Source organism: Lactuca sativa, chromosome 4, assembly GCF_002870075.4.
Source record: "Lactuca sativa cultivar Salinas chromosome 4, Lsat_Salinas_v11, whole genome shotgun sequence".
Classification (NCBI taxonomy): domain Eukaryota; kingdom Viridiplantae; phylum Streptophyta; class Magnoliopsida; order Asterales; family Asteraceae; genus Lactuca; species Lactuca sativa.
In genome coordinates this window covers 264,721,521-264,738,910 of record NC_056626.2, presented here as the reverse complement: position 1 = coordinate 264,738,910, position 17,390 = coordinate 264,721,521, and the positions used below count along the sequence as shown (strand labels likewise).

Here is a 17,390-nt window from a genome sequence, read left to right as displayed (position 1 = left end):
TGACTGTCCGGAATCGACAAATGAATTCCTGTTGAATGAGGCGAGATGGAAAGAAATGTTTAACCAACTCTCTATGGGGGATCTACTGAATGAAATCATCAAAAGAACAAAATGGATTAAGATTGTTCGATTGCCACTCAAATTTTGGTGTGAATCAAATTTAGAAAAGATCATTAACAGGTATGGAAAAATTATCGCTCCCTTTGACGATTACAAGCACATGGTTGATATCTCCTATGTTAAGCTAGGTATCCTTACTAACCGTAAGACAAACATTAATGAGGAAGGCCCAATAGGAATTGGCGGCAAGTTTGTAATGGTTGGTATTGTTGAAACCGAACAATCTTTCTCATTTAATGATGACAAATACTCATACCTCTCTAACAATGAGACAATGAATGACACCTAGAAAGAGCCCAAAAGAAAAGAAACATGTGGTGAAAAAGGAACCTTGGAGGAAGGGGAATTCCTTCCTGTCGAGGTCGGAACGACTGATCTTATACCCTCTTCATCAGACACCCAAAGAATGTCGACAGGAGAATCCCCAGAGCTTGAGCTAACTATTGATAACAATTTAAGACCCCAACATGTGGAAACTAATTTGGGCTTCCACAACGAAACCATAATCAACAAATCGGATAAAATTCCAATGGGATCGTTTGGTCCGTTTCCATCCAACGACTCATCACATGCCCCCACCTGCAAGTAATTGTGATATTGATCTGCTTCAATCACTTGGTAAAACCTCCCGCAAAAGGAGAATAACAAGGTCTCCAGAAGTTACTGATGATCCTGTGAATACAACAAGCATCTCCCCATAGGTTACACCAATTCCAATTCCAATACCTACCCTCATCGACTTGAACAACAAACCTTCCCTTGCAACTTCAAGTCTAGATGGATTGGAATCCTCCAATCTAGAAGGTTTTAATGAAATTGAGAAAACAATTGAGATTGGAAATGAACTTAAGTTTGAGATCACAATGGGAGACCCTATCGTGACATATATTTTGGGTGAAGGTAGTGACAAGAAGTTTGACCAATGAATCTCATAACACTAAATATTCGTGGTATTGGAGAAGATAACAAAGTCTCATGGGTTCGTCGATTGGTGAGACAACATAAACTCTCGTTCATTGCTATACAGGAAACCTAATTGGTTGATGCAGATAATATAAAAGTGGCGAGTTGTTGGGGATTTGATCAATGTGATGCGTATAGGGCCCACACAATGGGTAGATCAGGAGGCCTAATTAACATATGGGATCCTCTCGCAATTACCTCCTTTGAGGTTATCAAATCTTGTTATTGCCTAATTAACATTAGTAATTAGATGGGAATTGATAAACCGGTTGTTTTATCCAACATTTATGGCCCTCAATCCATATCTGATAAGGAGAAATTATGGGCGGACCTTCTCAATCTAATATAGAGAAGATGTGGGATTTGGATAGTAATGGGAGATTTTAATGCTGTTCGGAGAGCTGAAAAGACATTCCACTCGAATTTTTGTGCACAAACTGGTATGTGATTTAATAGATTCATTCAAGAAGGAGGTTTGATTGATATCAAAATGGGTGGTCATAGGTTCACCTATTTATGTCATGACGACTTGAAATTAAGAAAATTAGACAGATTCATAGTATGTTCTAAAATATGCTCTTTTCATCCAAATGTCACTGTGACTGCACTCCCTAGGGAGACTTCAGATCATTGCCCTGTCCTTCTTTCAACTTCATCATTCGACTTTGGACCCATACCTTTTAGATTTTTTAACCCCTGGATGGATATGGATGGTTTTTCGAGTATTGTGGCCAATGCATGTCTTCACTTTAAAGGTTTTAGCACTACTGACTGCTTGCTTGTTGCCAAACTCAAGCATCTGAAAAAGAAGATCAAAGAATGGAGAGTGGCGACTTACCCCAAAAAAGTTGAAGGTATAAAGTTGTTAAAAAATAAGGTGGACTCGTCGGATCACATCGCTGAAACAAGGGTGCAGACTGGTTTCGAGAAAGTCGAAAGGCGTGATATCTTCAAAAAAATTATTGAACTCGAAAAACTGATCAGTCTTGATCTTAAAAAAAAATCAAGAATTCATTGGGCGATAGATGGTGATGAAAATACCAACTTATTTCATGGATGGGTAAGCAATAAGACCAGGAAAAATAACATCTATGGGATCATGATAATTGGTATATGGAACACAAATCCGACTGAAATTAAAGTGGAAGCACATCGGTTCTTTCAAAACAAATTCAACGAGAAATGGCCATCTATACCCAAGTTTCATAATCCCTTGTTCTTGCGAATCTCTTCATCTGATAGAAGCTTTCTAGAAGGCCCCATCTCATTAGATGAAATTAAAGAGGATGCGTGGGGTTATGAAGGTGATAAATGACATCCCTAAATTTCTCGGCCAAAAAAGACCGATTTAATTTATGCTTTTTAAAAATCAAATCAAAGAAATCTTTATAAAAGATGTTGCGGAGTTGGTCCCCAAAACAAAATATGATAAAATTTTGTCAAAACCTTTCTTTAAGAAATATATCATTTCTTTTTATATCAAAACCGCGGGATGTCATGTTCCAATACAGATCAAAAGCATAAACAAGACATTATAAGCCTTACGACAATTATTTGTAACTACTGGCCTATAATCCAAAATTCACTCATCATCATCATCAGACTATGCTCGGGGTCCTCTACCTGTAATATAAACAGCTGAGTGGGTCAGGCTTGGAAGCCTGGTGAGCATATAGGGTTTTCAACCCACAATACATAAATTTATTATGTTTATACATCAATCAATCAACCTAACTACCCCAAACCCCATTATTTTATTTATTTCTTAAGGGTTTACCCTAAGAATCAACTATCACTCCTTCCTAAGGATTCATCCTAAGGAATAGACACAAAGTCACCTCGTGACCGGGGTTTATACAACAGGCACTAATTCCATAGCTGCCAAAGTTTATTCAACATGTGCTAAGTCCATAGCTCTCATTTATCGACAGTATTATTTATAGGTGTTCTCTCCTGCAATACATGTCAATGGGTTTTAGAGTACAACAAATGAACATATAGTTCATTACACCTACAGGTTGCGGGCCTGCTAGTGTTCCATAGACTGTCTAGAATAGTCCATGGTTGTCATCCATACTCTGCTGAATGACGGGGGCCAACAATTTAGGTAAGTGATTCTCTCAAATTTTCACCACTCACCCTCAACTCATGATCAATATTATTGATCATCTCCTTTATCCAACTCACCTTTCATCATACCCACTATTTCATCTACCCATGTTCTACCCAACATATTTTGTAGATAAAAAGCATATACAGTTTAAAACTTATATAAAACATCAATTCAACAGTCACCTCAGTCAAACAATTAATATATTTACACATAACACGTATTTCAAGGTAAATACTTCATATCTATGTGTAAATTGAAAGTAACTACACACTCACTTATTTTGGTGAAAATCGGGTAGCGATAATATCCAGCTAATCCTAAAAAGCTTCAGATCTCCATAGGACGTTCAATTGTAACCTTCGAGTTACAAAATAAATCCTTATTGAGGACTCCTCCTTCTTCTTGGAATAAGTATTTATTGTAACAGACCGATGGGTCATGTTCTAATGATCTCTCATTGTATACTGCACTACTTAGACTCAGATCTCCTAGGGACAATTTCAGAACAAATTATACCTTCCTTCATGTTCTAATGCGATACAATCACCGTTCAAAATGTATCATTTCTAACTACCAACTTCTTTAACAATGAGTGCGATACTTCTATTGATCGCTTTGATCATCTTTCATTTCAATCTTCTGGCTTAAGTCAAATGTTACATCGAACTTGGTTCTCTGAACCACATAATAAACTCATCGTAGTCGGACTCAATTTGATATGACCTCTAAGGTCGGAATAACAATCATCTTCTTAGTCATTACCGAAACGATGGTAACGACAGACTAGAACAAGACGGAATCAAATAATAGCTTCTTGGTAACCTTGTGACTTTCCCTGATCCAAGTGCGAGTCCTGTGCTTCCAGTAGTATAGATCTCTACTACTATTCACACCTACTCATGCTTGTCCCAAGTACTGTCTCGCAGTCCCCAAGTCCTAAAATCACAAAACAATTTAACACATACAAATGTGTCCAATTAATCATAAAATTTTCCTAGACTCTACTAGGACTTCTTTCACGCGTATCTTTAATGATCAACTCTACTTCAACTTGGTTGGTGATGGAAATTTCAGATGATTGGGACAACTTCAAAAATTACACCAGCCATTCTATTCATCAGACGACAAAACCAGGGTTTATTTTATTTCCTTGAAACGATTACACAAAGGTTCAAGTTTACCCTATACTATGCCTCTCATAGGCTAAACTACTTGTTACTATTCACATTACTACTTCGTAACTTGATCTTCAGGTATCAAGTCTTGACTTGTACTTCCTAGTGTTATTAATCGCTTCTTCAAGGATATCCTGAAATTCCTTTGGCATTGATGGTGCACTTGGCCTTGTTACTTCATTGTTCTTCTGACAATTCTTAGAAATATGGCCTTCTTCTTTACATCCGTAGCACACCTCCTTGGGAATCGTACACTTATTGGCATAATGCCCTATTTCTCCACATTTAAAGCACTTCACCTTCCCGTCACAATTCCCAGAGTGTTTATTTTTGCACCTCCCGCACCATTTTCCTTTATCTCTTCTTTTGCCAAACTTTGAGGATATGTTGCTCTTGTTGGGCCTTGAAGACCCCTCAAATTTCCTCTTCTTGCCAACTTCAACTTTGTTGGCGGTTGTGTCATTGATCATTTCCTCAATAGACTTAGCAGCCCTAATAGTTGCCTCAAGAACAGATGTCTGACCTTTTGGCATAATAAGTTCATCCTTACTTTGTTGAAGTAAACGTTTTGTTTCTTCCATCTGTTCACCTAACATCGTACGTACCATTGCCTACACTCCAGTCATCGTGATTGGCTCAGGCTGTGGATTATCACTTCCGAACCCACTTTGAGTACTCGGCATTTCGATCTATACACCAATTGTAGGTGAATTTAGATCTTCATTTTTTTTGTTAGATGTTAAGTCTTCGAAACGTTTATATGTTAGTTCTAATATCGTAGTCATATGTTTAGAATCCTACACACATAAGGTTTCCAGATCCGGTCGGCAATAGACCATAGATCCGAACAAATAATAGCATCATTATAGCTATAACACAAAACATTTAGCACATAAGGAAATTTTAGGCATCTTCCCTAAAATAAACTAGTGCTCGTGTCTAAAATATGGTAGACACTCATCTCACAATCATCACTTAGCATTCTAAGTTCAAGTCTAGAAATTCTACAATTTCTTAGTTCGCTTAAACTAATGCTCTGATACCAACTGTGACATCCCCAAATTTCTCGGCCAGAAAAGACCGATTTAATTTATGCTTTTTAAAAAATCAAATCAGAGAAATCTTTATAAAAGATGTTGCGGAGTTGGTCCCCAAAACAAAATATGATAAAAGTTTGTCAAAACCTTTCTTTAAGAAATATATCATTTCTTTTTATATCAAAACATCAGGATGTCATGTTCTAATACAGATCAAAAGCATAAACAAGACATTATAAGCCTTACGACAATTATTTGTAACTACTGGCCTATAATCCAAAATTCACTCATCATCATCATCCGACTATGCTCGGGGTCCTCTACCTGTAATATAAACAGCTGAGTGAGTCAGGCTTGGAAGCCTGGTGAGCATATATGGTTTTCAACCCACAATACATAAATTTATTATGTTTATACATCAATCAATCAACCTAACTACCCCAAACCCCATTATTTTATTTATTTCTTAAGGGTTTACCCTAAGAATCAACTATCACTCCTTCCTAAGGATTCATCCTAAGGAATAGACACAAAGTCACCTCGTGACCGGGGTTTATACAACAGGCACTAATTCCATAGCTGCCAAAGTTTATTCAACATGTGCTAAGTCCATAGCTCTCATTTATCGACAGTATTATTTATAGGTGTTCTCTCCTGCAATACATGTCAATGGGTTTTAGAGTACAACAAATGAACATATAGTTCATTACACCTACAGGTTACGGGCCTGCTAGTGTTCCATAGACTGTCTAGAATAGTCCATGGTTGTCATCCATACTCTGCTGAATGACGGGGGCCAACAATTTGGGTAAGTGATTCTCTCAAATTTTCACCACTCACCCTCAACTCATGATCAATATTATTGATCATCTCTTTTATCCAACTCACCTTTCATCATACCCACTATTTCATCTACCCATGTTCTACCCAACATATTTTGTAGATAAAAAGCATATACAATTTAAAACTTGTATAAAACATCAATTCAACAGTCACCTCAGTCAAACAATTAATATATTTACACATAACACGTATTTCAAGGTAAATACTTCATATCTATGTGTAAATTGAAAGTAACTACACACTCACTTATTTTGGTGAAAATCGGGCAGCAATTCGTTTCCTAAAACGATCGTTTCTAATAAAACCGGGAGTTTTATTGAGAAACCGGGCTCTGCGAAAGATCGGGCTTTGAAACCGAAAATATAAATTTTCCGGGCTTCTCGGGCACTTCGTGGGGTATTCCGGGCTTTACAATCGATACCGGGGCTTTGCGGGATGTTAAGATGAAGAAAATATGGAGAAAGGGGCTAAAAGTGGCAAAATTCCAAAAGTAACCGGAAACCCTCGCAGGTACCCTTCTATTTATAGGGTCCGAAGTTTGATCCAACGGCTGAGAAGATGGCACGCTTCGGAGATCCGACGGCTTGCAGGGGGTGGCTTCGCACATGCCTTGCATGGCTCGCACCTGGCTCGCACATGCGAGGGCTCGCTGGCGGCTTCTAAGTGGACCGCGGCTTGCTGGCGCACCTGCGAGGCTCGGAGCTAGGCTATGCGAGGCTCGGACATACGCGGCAGCTGGGCGAAGCTTTGGCTGGGGAGCTGGCTGCTTCGGATTGGGCCTCCTCCTCGGTCGAATCAGAAGAGGACACGTGGCTCGCATGACTCAGCAGCCTCGGTGACTCAACAGCCTAATGACTCAGCAGCCAAGTGACTCAGCAGGACACGTGTCACTTTCTAAGCGAGGGTGACGTGGCAATCGTGACTATGCGAAATTTCTCGGTTTTCGCGCCAAAACTTCTAAAATCCATAACTTTCGCATACGAGCTCCATTTTTGACGTTCTTTATATGCACGCGTAGCTAAAATTACGATCTACAACTTTCGTTTAGACTTTGTTGTCTAATTTTGACTTTAAATTTTATATTATTATTTTTAACAGACCGGGACAGGAAATCCGTTAAAAATTCATAACTTCTTCATCCGACGTCCGTTTTCGTCAGACTTTTTACCGTTGTGCTCCTAATGACGAGACCTTCAATTCTCGTTTAGGTTGTGTCGGCTAAAAATCGCTCGATCTAAAATTCGAGTTTTTAGCTGTCTACTGCTACGCTGAAACTTCGAAAAATCATAACTTCCTCATACGAAGTCAGATTTGGGCGTTCTTTTTATCGAACTTCTCGGTTTAACGAATACTACGACTTTCGTTTAGATTACTAAGGCTAAAAAGTAGTTTATCAAAAACTCACTTTTTTTACGACATTCAGCACCGTGCCGGTTTTGTCGTGAAACTTCAATAGGTCATAACTTCTTCGTTATAACTCGGATTTTGGTATTCTTTATATTCCCGAAATCCTTGTTTCGACCACTACAACTTTATGTAAAGATATCGGGCTTATCTCACACTTTAATTTTGACGCTTATTTTTATTTTTAATTAATTAAACCCTAATAATTAAGCATAAAACACATAATTCACATAAAATTCACATAATTCCTTTTCATTTCTTCTAAATGAGTTACAAAGGTTAACCTAGACCGTTATGTCAATATTAATGCCTAGCCTAGAAACACGGGCATTACATAAGGCCCCTGGCCCCGATGGTTTCACGTTCAAGTTCATCGAGGCGTACTGAGATATTTTTTTGGGTGACGTAGCTCTTTTTGTCAAGTACTTTGAGCGAGTTGGATGAATTGATCCAACATGTAGTTCCTTTTTCATTTCCCTCATCCCCAAGATCAAGGATCCTTTATGGTTTAGAATTTTGTCCAATCAGCTTGATTGGTTGTTTGTATAAGATAATCTCCAAAATTCTCGCTTCTCATCTCAAAAAGGTTATTGGTCATTGCATTGATGAAGTGCAATCTGCATATATTGAAGGTAGATACATCCTTGATGGACCCTTAATTGTGAATGAAGTGTGCATATGGGCGGAAAAAGAAAAGAAAAAGATATTATTGTTTAAATTCGACTTTAACAAAGCCTTTAACTCAGTAAATTGGGAGTATTTGGACTCAATCCTTGTCCAAAAAGGATTTGGAAATAAATGGAGATGGTGGATAAAAGGGTGTTTGGAATCAATTAAGGCATTTGTGTTACTAAATGGTGCCCCAACAAAATAGTTTTCAATGAAGAAAGTGGTTAGGCAAGGTGATCCCCTTTCAACCTTTCTTTTTGTTATTGCTATGGAAGGACTTAATGTGACTTTGAAGACTGCTTGCAACAAAGGTACTTTCAAAGGAGTGCAACTTCCAAATAATGGGCCAGCTATTTCACACCTACTGTATGCATATAACGCCCTCTTCTTAGATGAATGGTTAGAAAGCAACGTCAAAACCTTGCCAAAATATTAAGGTGTTTTCACATCTCATCCGAACTGAAAAAGTGAACTTTAATAAGTCCAAAGTTTTTGGAATTGGGTTCACTCTACTTAAGACCATTCATTAGGTCGAACCACTTAGTTGTGAAGTTGCTTGCCTTCCTTTTACTTATGTTGTGTTACCTGTGGGAGCAAATATGAACCTAAAGAAAAACTAGAAACCAATTATTGACAGGTTCATGATAAAACTTACGACATGGAAATCGAAAACACCGTCATTTAGAAGAAGGCTGACTTTAATCTTATCCGTACTAGGTAACCTTCCGACCTATTACTTGTTGTTATTTCCTGCACCAAATGGAGTATTAGAACAACTCAAAAAATTAGGAGAGCTTTTCTATGGGGTAGGTTTAATGACACATCAAAAATCTATTGGGTATCATGGGAAAATATCACAACATGCAAAAAAGATAGGGGCCTCGGTGTGGGATCGATCAAAGCTCTTAATATTGCTTTAACTGTAAAATGGTGGTGACACCTAAGATCGAATCCATCCCTACTTTGGTGTAGAGTTATTTCATGTATTCACGGGCTTCATTCTAAACCAGATGAGTATTATGCAAACAAATATATAACAGGTCCACGGAAAAATATTTCAGGGGTAAAAAAGGAATTAATTAAACTTGTCATTCCTATATCCAGAATTCTTTAAAAAACAATCAATGGGGATAACATAGAATGGAGATGAAACTTAGCCTCAGATGCGAAATACCCGGTTAAGTTATTACGGCGAAAAGTTGACCAAAATACCCCTATAGACTCACCTAAGATAAATTGGTTAAAGGAGGTTCCTAATATATAACATCCCCCTCCGGCACGTATCACAATATTGTCCGCTTTGGGCAACTCGACACTAGGACTTCCCAGGGGGTCACCCATCCCGGTACTACTCCCGCCCGAGCACTCTTAACTATAGAGTTCTTATGGGATCCGCTACCCTCACAACTTTAAAACACGTTGTAACAAGGAAGGTATCCACACTCTTTATAAGGAAATGTTTCATTCTTCTTCCAAGCCAATGTGGGATCATGTGCGACTAACATGCCCACCTTCAACCCCCCCCCCCATTATATGGTTCGACGTCCCCGTCAAACACATCGACCCGTGCCTTGGCTTTACTACCATTTTTAACATCCCCTCTGGCATGTATCACAATATTGTTCGCTTTGGGCTCCCGACGCGAAAACTTCCCAGGGGGTCACCCATCCCTAGATTGCTCCGGGCATGCTTAACTGCAGATTTCTTATGGGATTTGCTTCCCTCACGACTTTAAAATACGTTGTGTCAAAGAAGGTATCCACACCCATCATAAGGAATGCTTAGTTCTCCTTCCCACTCGCTGTGGGATCAGGTGTAACCCACCTAAAATTTTGGACCATTTCTCGATTTGTGCGTGTCATCCTTGCGCAGGGGTGTGTATACCTTCCCTAACACAATGTGTTTTAAAGCCGTGAGGGCAGCAAATCCAATAAGAACTCTACAATTAAGCATGCTCGAGCGAGAGCAATCCAGAGATGGGTGACCCCCTGGGAAGTTTTCGTGCCGGGAGCCCAAATCGGACAATATTGTGATACGTGCCAGAGAGGGATGTTATAAATGGTATCAAAGTTGGGGCACGGGTCGATGTGTTCGACATAGACGTTGAATCCTATAATGTGGGGGTGAAGGTGGGTTGCACCTGATCCCACATCGGCTGGGAAAGAGAACTAAGCATTCCTTATGAGGGGTGTGGATACCTTCCTTGACACAACGCGTTTTAAAGCCTTGAGGGCAGCAAATCCCATAAGAACTCTGCAGCTAAGCGTGCCCGGATGAGAGCAATCCAGGGATGGGTGACCCCCTGGGAAGTTTTCTCGCCGGGAGCCCAAAGTGGACAATATTGTGATACGTGCCAGAAGGGGGATGTTACACAATAAAGTTTCATGCTTCATTTGGAGGGCCATTTTAGGTAGATTTCCATCAACTATGGCTTTGCAACGAAGGGATGTGTATCTTGATTCCACAACTTGCAAATATTGTTGCCATGAGGAGGAATGTGGAAATCACATTCTGGTTCAATGTCTGTTTGCTAGACTAGTGGTGGAGTGGGTATTTAAGTGGTGTGGTTTACAAGCTATTCATTTTAGTACAATAGCGAAAGTTATTGATTTTGCTGCAGCCGTGGGGGAATTGCCCAAAGAAGAGACGTATACTTCATGCCATTGTCTAAGGGATGTGGAGTATTTGGAAGGAAAAAACCAATAAAATATTTAACAACCGACGAATATCACCCACTAAACTGGCAAACATGATACAGTCCTTAGTATTCACTTAGATCAAATTTCGAGGAACAACCGTGGAAAAATGAACTGGATATTTGGTGTCTGATCATTTTCTTGTATTTAAGTCGTCTTTGCACTGTACTTCTCCCTCTCTAGCAAATTGCTAGAGTTGGGTTTCTTTTATTTTATACTAGATATACGGGTTGAGTAAAAAAAATAAAATATTAAAATGTAAATAATAACTATTTTTTAAAATAAAATTTTGAAATAAGAAGTGAAAATTTGAAATAAAAAACATATTAATTGCAATTTAGTATAATATTTATTACATTTAATAGTTTACATAAATAAGTATAATTATTATGTGGTTTTTCAATTTTAAAAATTGAAAAAAACTATAAATTAATATGTGAATATTATTTATTTAAAAAATATCACAAAATAACAAGTGTCAAAACTTATTAAAGATTGATACATGGTAAAATTATATTTATTTATTATAGTAGATTTATTATTTACTGGCCGGTTAAAAAAAAAAAAAACAAATCATGTTAACAACATGTCCTTTGTTTTTGTCAAAATAGTTCTAGAGTTTTAATAACATGTGTTTTGTTTTGGTCAAAATTGTTCTCCAAGTTTAATTGGACCGTCATCCCAATCAACCGGGAAGAAGACGCGGGTGTTCTGAAATCTGACCCTGACCCACCGCCCACGCACCATTTCTGGATAATCGGAGTTAAAAGTTAAAACCACACAACGGAGTTAGTGGAGTTGTGCGTGTATTTCTTGTAACCTAAAACTAAAGAAAAGGTCAACTCCCTCTCTCTCATTTTCAAAATATCCAATCACTTCAACTGTAATTTTATATTTTCATTCCATTTCGCTTACAAAATCCTCAAGGATCTACCTAATCGACGATCTAACACAAATCAATTTTTAATAAAGCCAGATCCGTAGTCTAGCACAGTACAAGCGAAGTGGCAAAAGATCTTCAGTTGTGTTTTGCTTTTCTGAATCTGATGCCATTTTGAAAAACCAAGCACCGGTTTCGTTGAAGCAGTAGCGATGGAGAGCTATTTGAATGATAATTTCGAGGTCAAGCCGAAGAACTCATCGGAGGAAGCGTTACAGAGATGGAGGAAGTTGTGTTGGGTGGTGAAGAATCGGAAACGACGTTTTCGTTTCACTGCTAATCTGTCCAAGCGTTTCGAAGCTCGTGCTATTCAACGATCCAATCTGGTTCATACTCTCTCTCTTTCACATCTGTTTTATTTTCGTTACCTATGTTCTGCGTTTGCTATTTAGCTTCTTGTGTTGAGCTTAAAGTGAATCTAGCCGACTGTTGATTTGTGGTTGGTTGGTTAATCGAGTTAACTGGAAGGTTTTGACCATTAGGAGACGCATCAGGGTTTTTGGGTTTCTATCAGTGATACAAACCAAGGCTTTTTCTACTACGGCAACGAAATAAATTCATGACTTATGTTAACTAAATTGTGAAGGTTGGATACAGCTCTCTGATATGATAATCAAACGGGAAAATACACTGCTGTTTACCTTCTTTTGAGCCATTTCATACTAGTAATTACTACATACAAGCAGCATTTTCTTAAATAAATTTCCTGTTCGAGGCTTATGTTGATTTGAGTGCATCTAGAGCAAGATCGAACTTATGGAATTACCTTAAAAACATGGTACCTTTAGGTTGTTTGGCTATATCCTATATGATCACCAGACCTATTTGTTTCCGAAAATATTGATAACATATGCATCTATCTTATTAAGCTTGAGATCTGAGGAGCTCAATCATCTTGTGGCTTCCATGTTATATAGTTCTGTTTGATGTAATTCATGCCTTTTTGCTGTGGAGATGTGTTTAAAAAGTTTCCTACTTAACCACATAACCGGTTAAATCCGATAATATGTGATTATTTATGATGGGAAATACATCAAAGTGTGTTTAGTTAATAGTTACTACTAAGAAAAGTATAACTTAGGTCCCATTATATATCAAAATTGCACATAGGTAGCTTTCCTTTAGACTTTTTCATTTCGTTTCTTTTTTAATGTGCAATTCAAGCTGTAACCCTGACATGAGGCTCTATCTGTAGGAGAGTCTACGAACCTTGATGCTGGTTTCACATGCAGCAATTCAATTTCTCAATGGTATGCATCTCCACATTGAAACTCCCACCTTCCATATTCCATTATCATAGAATTTCACATGTTGACAATAAATGCTTGCAGGTATAACTTACAGTGTACCTGAGGAAGTGAAAGCTGCAGGCTTCCAAATTGGTCCAGACGAATTAGGATCAATAGTTGAAGGCCGAAGCTTGGAGAAGTTAAAAGCTCATGATGGAGTTGAAGGAATTGTGAAAAAGATTTCCACATCAACCACCACTGGAATATCTACTTCTGAGGAAGTACTTAACAAAAGAAAAGACATTTATGGAATTAATCAATTCACAGAAAGCCCATCAAAGGGCTTCTTGGTTTACATATGGGAAGCTCTACAAGATACAACCCTCATGATACTCGGTTTATGTGCCTTTGTTTCCTTAATTGTAGGCATTACAATGGAAGGGTGGCCAAAGGGTGCTCATGATGGTCTTGGGATTGTAGCAAGTATACTATTGGTAGTATTTGTCACTGCTACAAGTGACTATAGGCAATCTTTACAGTTCAAAGATTTAGATAAAGAGAAAAAGAAGATTACAATTCAAGTTACAAGAAACGAATGCAGACAAAAGATCTCAATATACGATCTTCTTGTTGGTGATATTGTGCACCTTGCTGTAGGTGATCAAGTCCCAGCTGATGGACTTTTTGTTTCTGGATTTTCACTACTGATAGATGAATCAAGTTTAACAGGTGAAAGTGATCCAAGAACTGTAACAGTTGAAAACCCGTTTCTTTTATCTGGAACTAAAGTTCAAAACGGATCATGTAAAATGGTTGTTACCACTGTTGGAATGAGAACCCAATGGGGGAAACTAATGGCAACATTAAGTGAAGGTGGAGATGATGAGACTCCATTACAGGTTAAACTTAATGGAGTAGCCACAATTATAGGGAAGATTGGACTCTTTTTTGCTGTTATTACTTTTGCAGTTTTGGTTCAAGGATTGTTTGTAAGAAAGATGGAGGAAGGATCCCATTGGACTTGGAATGGCGAAAATGCCCTTGAGATGTTGGAGTATTTTGCTATAGCAGTCACCATTGTGGTTGTTGCAGTTCCCGAAGGACTACCCTTAGCTGTGACATTAAGTCTTGCATTTGCCATGAAAAAGATGATGAATGATCGTGCCCTTGTTCGTCATTTGGCAGCTTGTGAAACCATGGGATCTGCTACTAATATCTGCAGTGATAAAACTGGAACCTTGACTACAAACCACATGACACTTGTGAAAGCTTGGATTTGTGGAGAAATAAGAGAAGTGAACCATGGGGTGTCAACTTTTTGTTCCACAATTTCCGATTCTGCCCTCGGGTTACTAGTCGAGTCGATTTTCAACAATACAGGAGGGGAAGTGGTGAAGACTGAAAACAACAAGACTGAAATTCTCGGAACACCTACCGAAACTGCCCTTTTGGAATTCGGCCTCATGCTTAAAGAAAAACAAGTGGAGCTTGAAAAGTCAAAGCTGGTCAAAGTGGAACCGTTTAACTCTGAAAAGAAGCGTATGGCTGTGGTTTTGGAACTCCCTAGAGGGTATTTTCGGGCACATTGTAAAGGTGCTTCTGAAATAATCTTGAGAGCATGTGATAAGGTTTTGAATGGGAATGGTGAAGTGGTTCCTCTTGATGAAGAATTAAACAATCATTTAAAGGAAACAATTGAAGTATTGGCGAATGAAGCTCTTAGAACTCTTTGCCTTTGTTATAAGGAATTGGGAAATGAATTCCATTCCAAAGATGAGATTCCATTTGAGGGGTATACTTTGATTGGGATTGTGGGAATTAAGGATCCTGTTCGTCCAGGTGTGAAGGAATCTGTTGCAATCTGTCGATCCGCAGGGATTACTGTGCGTATGGTTACAGGTGATAATATCAACACAGCAAAGGCAATTGCTAGAGAATGTGGGATATTGACTGATGATGGATTAGCCATTGAAGGTCCAGATTTCCGTGAAATGGGTGAAGAGGAGTTGCTTAAAATTATTCCTAAAATTCAGGTATTTGCTTCTTTACCCAATACTAGCAAAGCCATCCAAATACAAAGCAATTTTCACTGATATAATTTCGTATTGTAATTTCCTACTAAGAAAGTAGATACTGTAAATAAAGTACAATGTGTTTATATAGAAAAGAATTTAGAGTAAATTACACGAATGGTCCCTATGGTTTCGGGAAATTTGCGTGTTTGGTCCCTAACTTATTTTCTTAACTCGGAAGGTCCATACTATTTGTTTTTGTTACGCGTTTGGTCTCTATTGTTTGTTTTTGTTACACGATTGGTCCCTATTATTTAAATAAGAAAAAATGGTGGGGTAGGTAAGGTAAGGTGAGGGGGTGGGATTGGGGGTGTGTTTATTTAAAGAAATAAAAAAATCAAGGGCAAAATAGTATTTTTAGGTAAGACAGGGACCAAGCGCGTAACAAAAACAAACAATAGGGACCTTCCAAGTTAAAAAAATAAGTTAGGGACCAAACATGCAAATTACCCTAAATCATAGGGACTATTCGTGTAATTTACTGAAGAATTTAAAGTAGAATATTGTAATAGAAAGAAATGGAAGTATGATGTTATAAATAAAACACAAATAAATGAAAGTATAAGTATATTGTTTAAAATAATGATGTATGTATGTTTGAAATTTGAATACAAGGTGATGGCTAGATCTTCACCAATGGATAAGCATACACTTGTGAAGCACTTAAGAACCACATTTCAAGAAGTGGTTGCTGTCACAGGAGATGGCACAAACGATGCTCCAGCTCTTCATGAAGCAGATATTGGTCTTGCTATGGGAATCGCAGGGACAGAGGTACAAAAAAAATAATTAATAACACCAAATTTAAATTTAATATTATTTATTGGATTTTAAAAAAAAATATTCAGGTGGCGAAAGAGAGTGCTGATGTCATCATTTTGGATGATAATTTCTCTACAATTGTGACTGTCGCGAAATGGGGTCGCTCTGTTTATGTCAACATTCAGAAGTTTGTTCAGTTTCAGCTGACTGTCAATGTTGTTGCCCTAATTGTCAACTTTTCTTCTGCCTGTCTCACAGGTAAATAACTAAATATCATTTACAGGATACAAAAATTAAGTTTTTGTGAAAAAGTCTATTAAAAAAATAATCTTTTCAGGAAGTGCACCTCTGACAGCTGTCCAGCTACTATGGGTGAACATGATAATGGACACATTAGGAGCACTTGCATTAGCCACAGAACCACCAAACGATGAGTTAATGAAACGATCACCAGTTGGAAGAAAAGGCAATTTTATAACAAACGTCATGTGGAGAAACATCATGGGACAATCCTTGTACCAATTCATCGTAATTTGGTTCCTTCAATCACAAGGAAAAACTGCCTTCAACCTCAACGACTCTGACTCCGACTCCAACTCCGATTTACTTCTCAACACGCTCATCTTCAACACCTTCGTCTTCTGTCAGGTTACATAATCACCCCCTTAATCTTTCAAACTTCAACGCATCTCACCCTTGTTAATTTGTTTATTGTTTTTCGCACAGGTGTTTAATGAGATAAGCTCTAGAGAGATGGAGAAGATAGACGTGTTGAAAGGGATACTGAAAAACTATGTTTTTCTGGCTGTTTTGACTGCGACTGTTGTATTTCAAATCATTATTATCGAGTTTTTGGGTACTTTTGCAAACACGACTCCTCTTAGTCTTCATCAGTGGTTTGCAAGTGTTGCTATTGGTTTTCTGGGTATGCCGATTGCTGCTGTCGTCAAGATGATACCTGTTGGATCAAGATAGGAAAATGACTGTTTTGCCCCTTGTGGTGTGTAGGATATTCTCATACGACTCAAAAATTGAAGGGCTATTAAGAATACAAATTTTGTAAGAATTGTTGTCGTTTTATGGACTATGTTTGGTAACTAAAAGTAGAAGAATGTTCATTGAATTTATCACTTTTTTCTTTTGTAATTTGACATGTCGGATATTATTATAATTCAGTGTTTTTCAATGCTTTTATTTTATCTTGTTTTGATGAATTTTTTCTTTAGTGAACTTAAGTGGAACAAAGTTTATTTTGGTTAGATATATGTATTATGTATGGATTTTGTTTTTTAAATGGGAAAAATGAGACATAGGAGGCTTGTATTTACAACAATTATAACATTTAATCCAAAATTTTAAATTAATAA

The 17,390-nt window shown here is 37.9% G+C and overlaps 1 protein-coding gene across 1 annotated transcript; it reads left to right on the top strand.

Annotated features, from left to right (window-relative positions):
• The first annotated feature begins 11,808 nt into the window (after nt 1–11,808).
• On the top strand, nt 11,809–17,217 carry LOC111893135 (calcium-transporting ATPase 1). The gene is made up of 7 exons (XM_023889202.3): nt 11,809–12,286; nt 13,156–13,210; nt 13,292–15,222; nt 15,877–16,035; nt 16,110–16,281; nt 16,361–16,671; nt 16,750–17,217. Exons 1-7 carry the CDS (start codon nt 12,113–12,115, stop codon nt 16,996–16,998), a joined length of 3,051 nt encoding a protein of 1,016 aa, XP_023744970.1. The 5' UTR covers nt 11,809–12,112; the 3' UTR covers nt 16,999–17,217.
• Nucleotides 17,218–17,390: the final 173 nt, after the last annotated feature.

Bases quoted from the DNA above. Each gene is read 5' to 3' on its own strand.
- LOC111893135 (XM_023889202.3), top strand. From the start codon at position 12,113: ATGGAGAGCTATTTGAATGATAATTTCGAGGTCAAGCCGAAGAACTCA. The intron at 12,287-13,155 runs GTTCATACTCTC...CTCTATCTGTAG, and splicing joins CTATTCAACGATCCAATCTG to GAGAGTCTACGAACCTTGAT. The intron at 16,672-16,749 runs GTTACATAATCA...TTTTTCGCACAG, and splicing joins ACACCTTCGTCTTCTGTCAG to GTGTTTAATGAGATAAGCTC.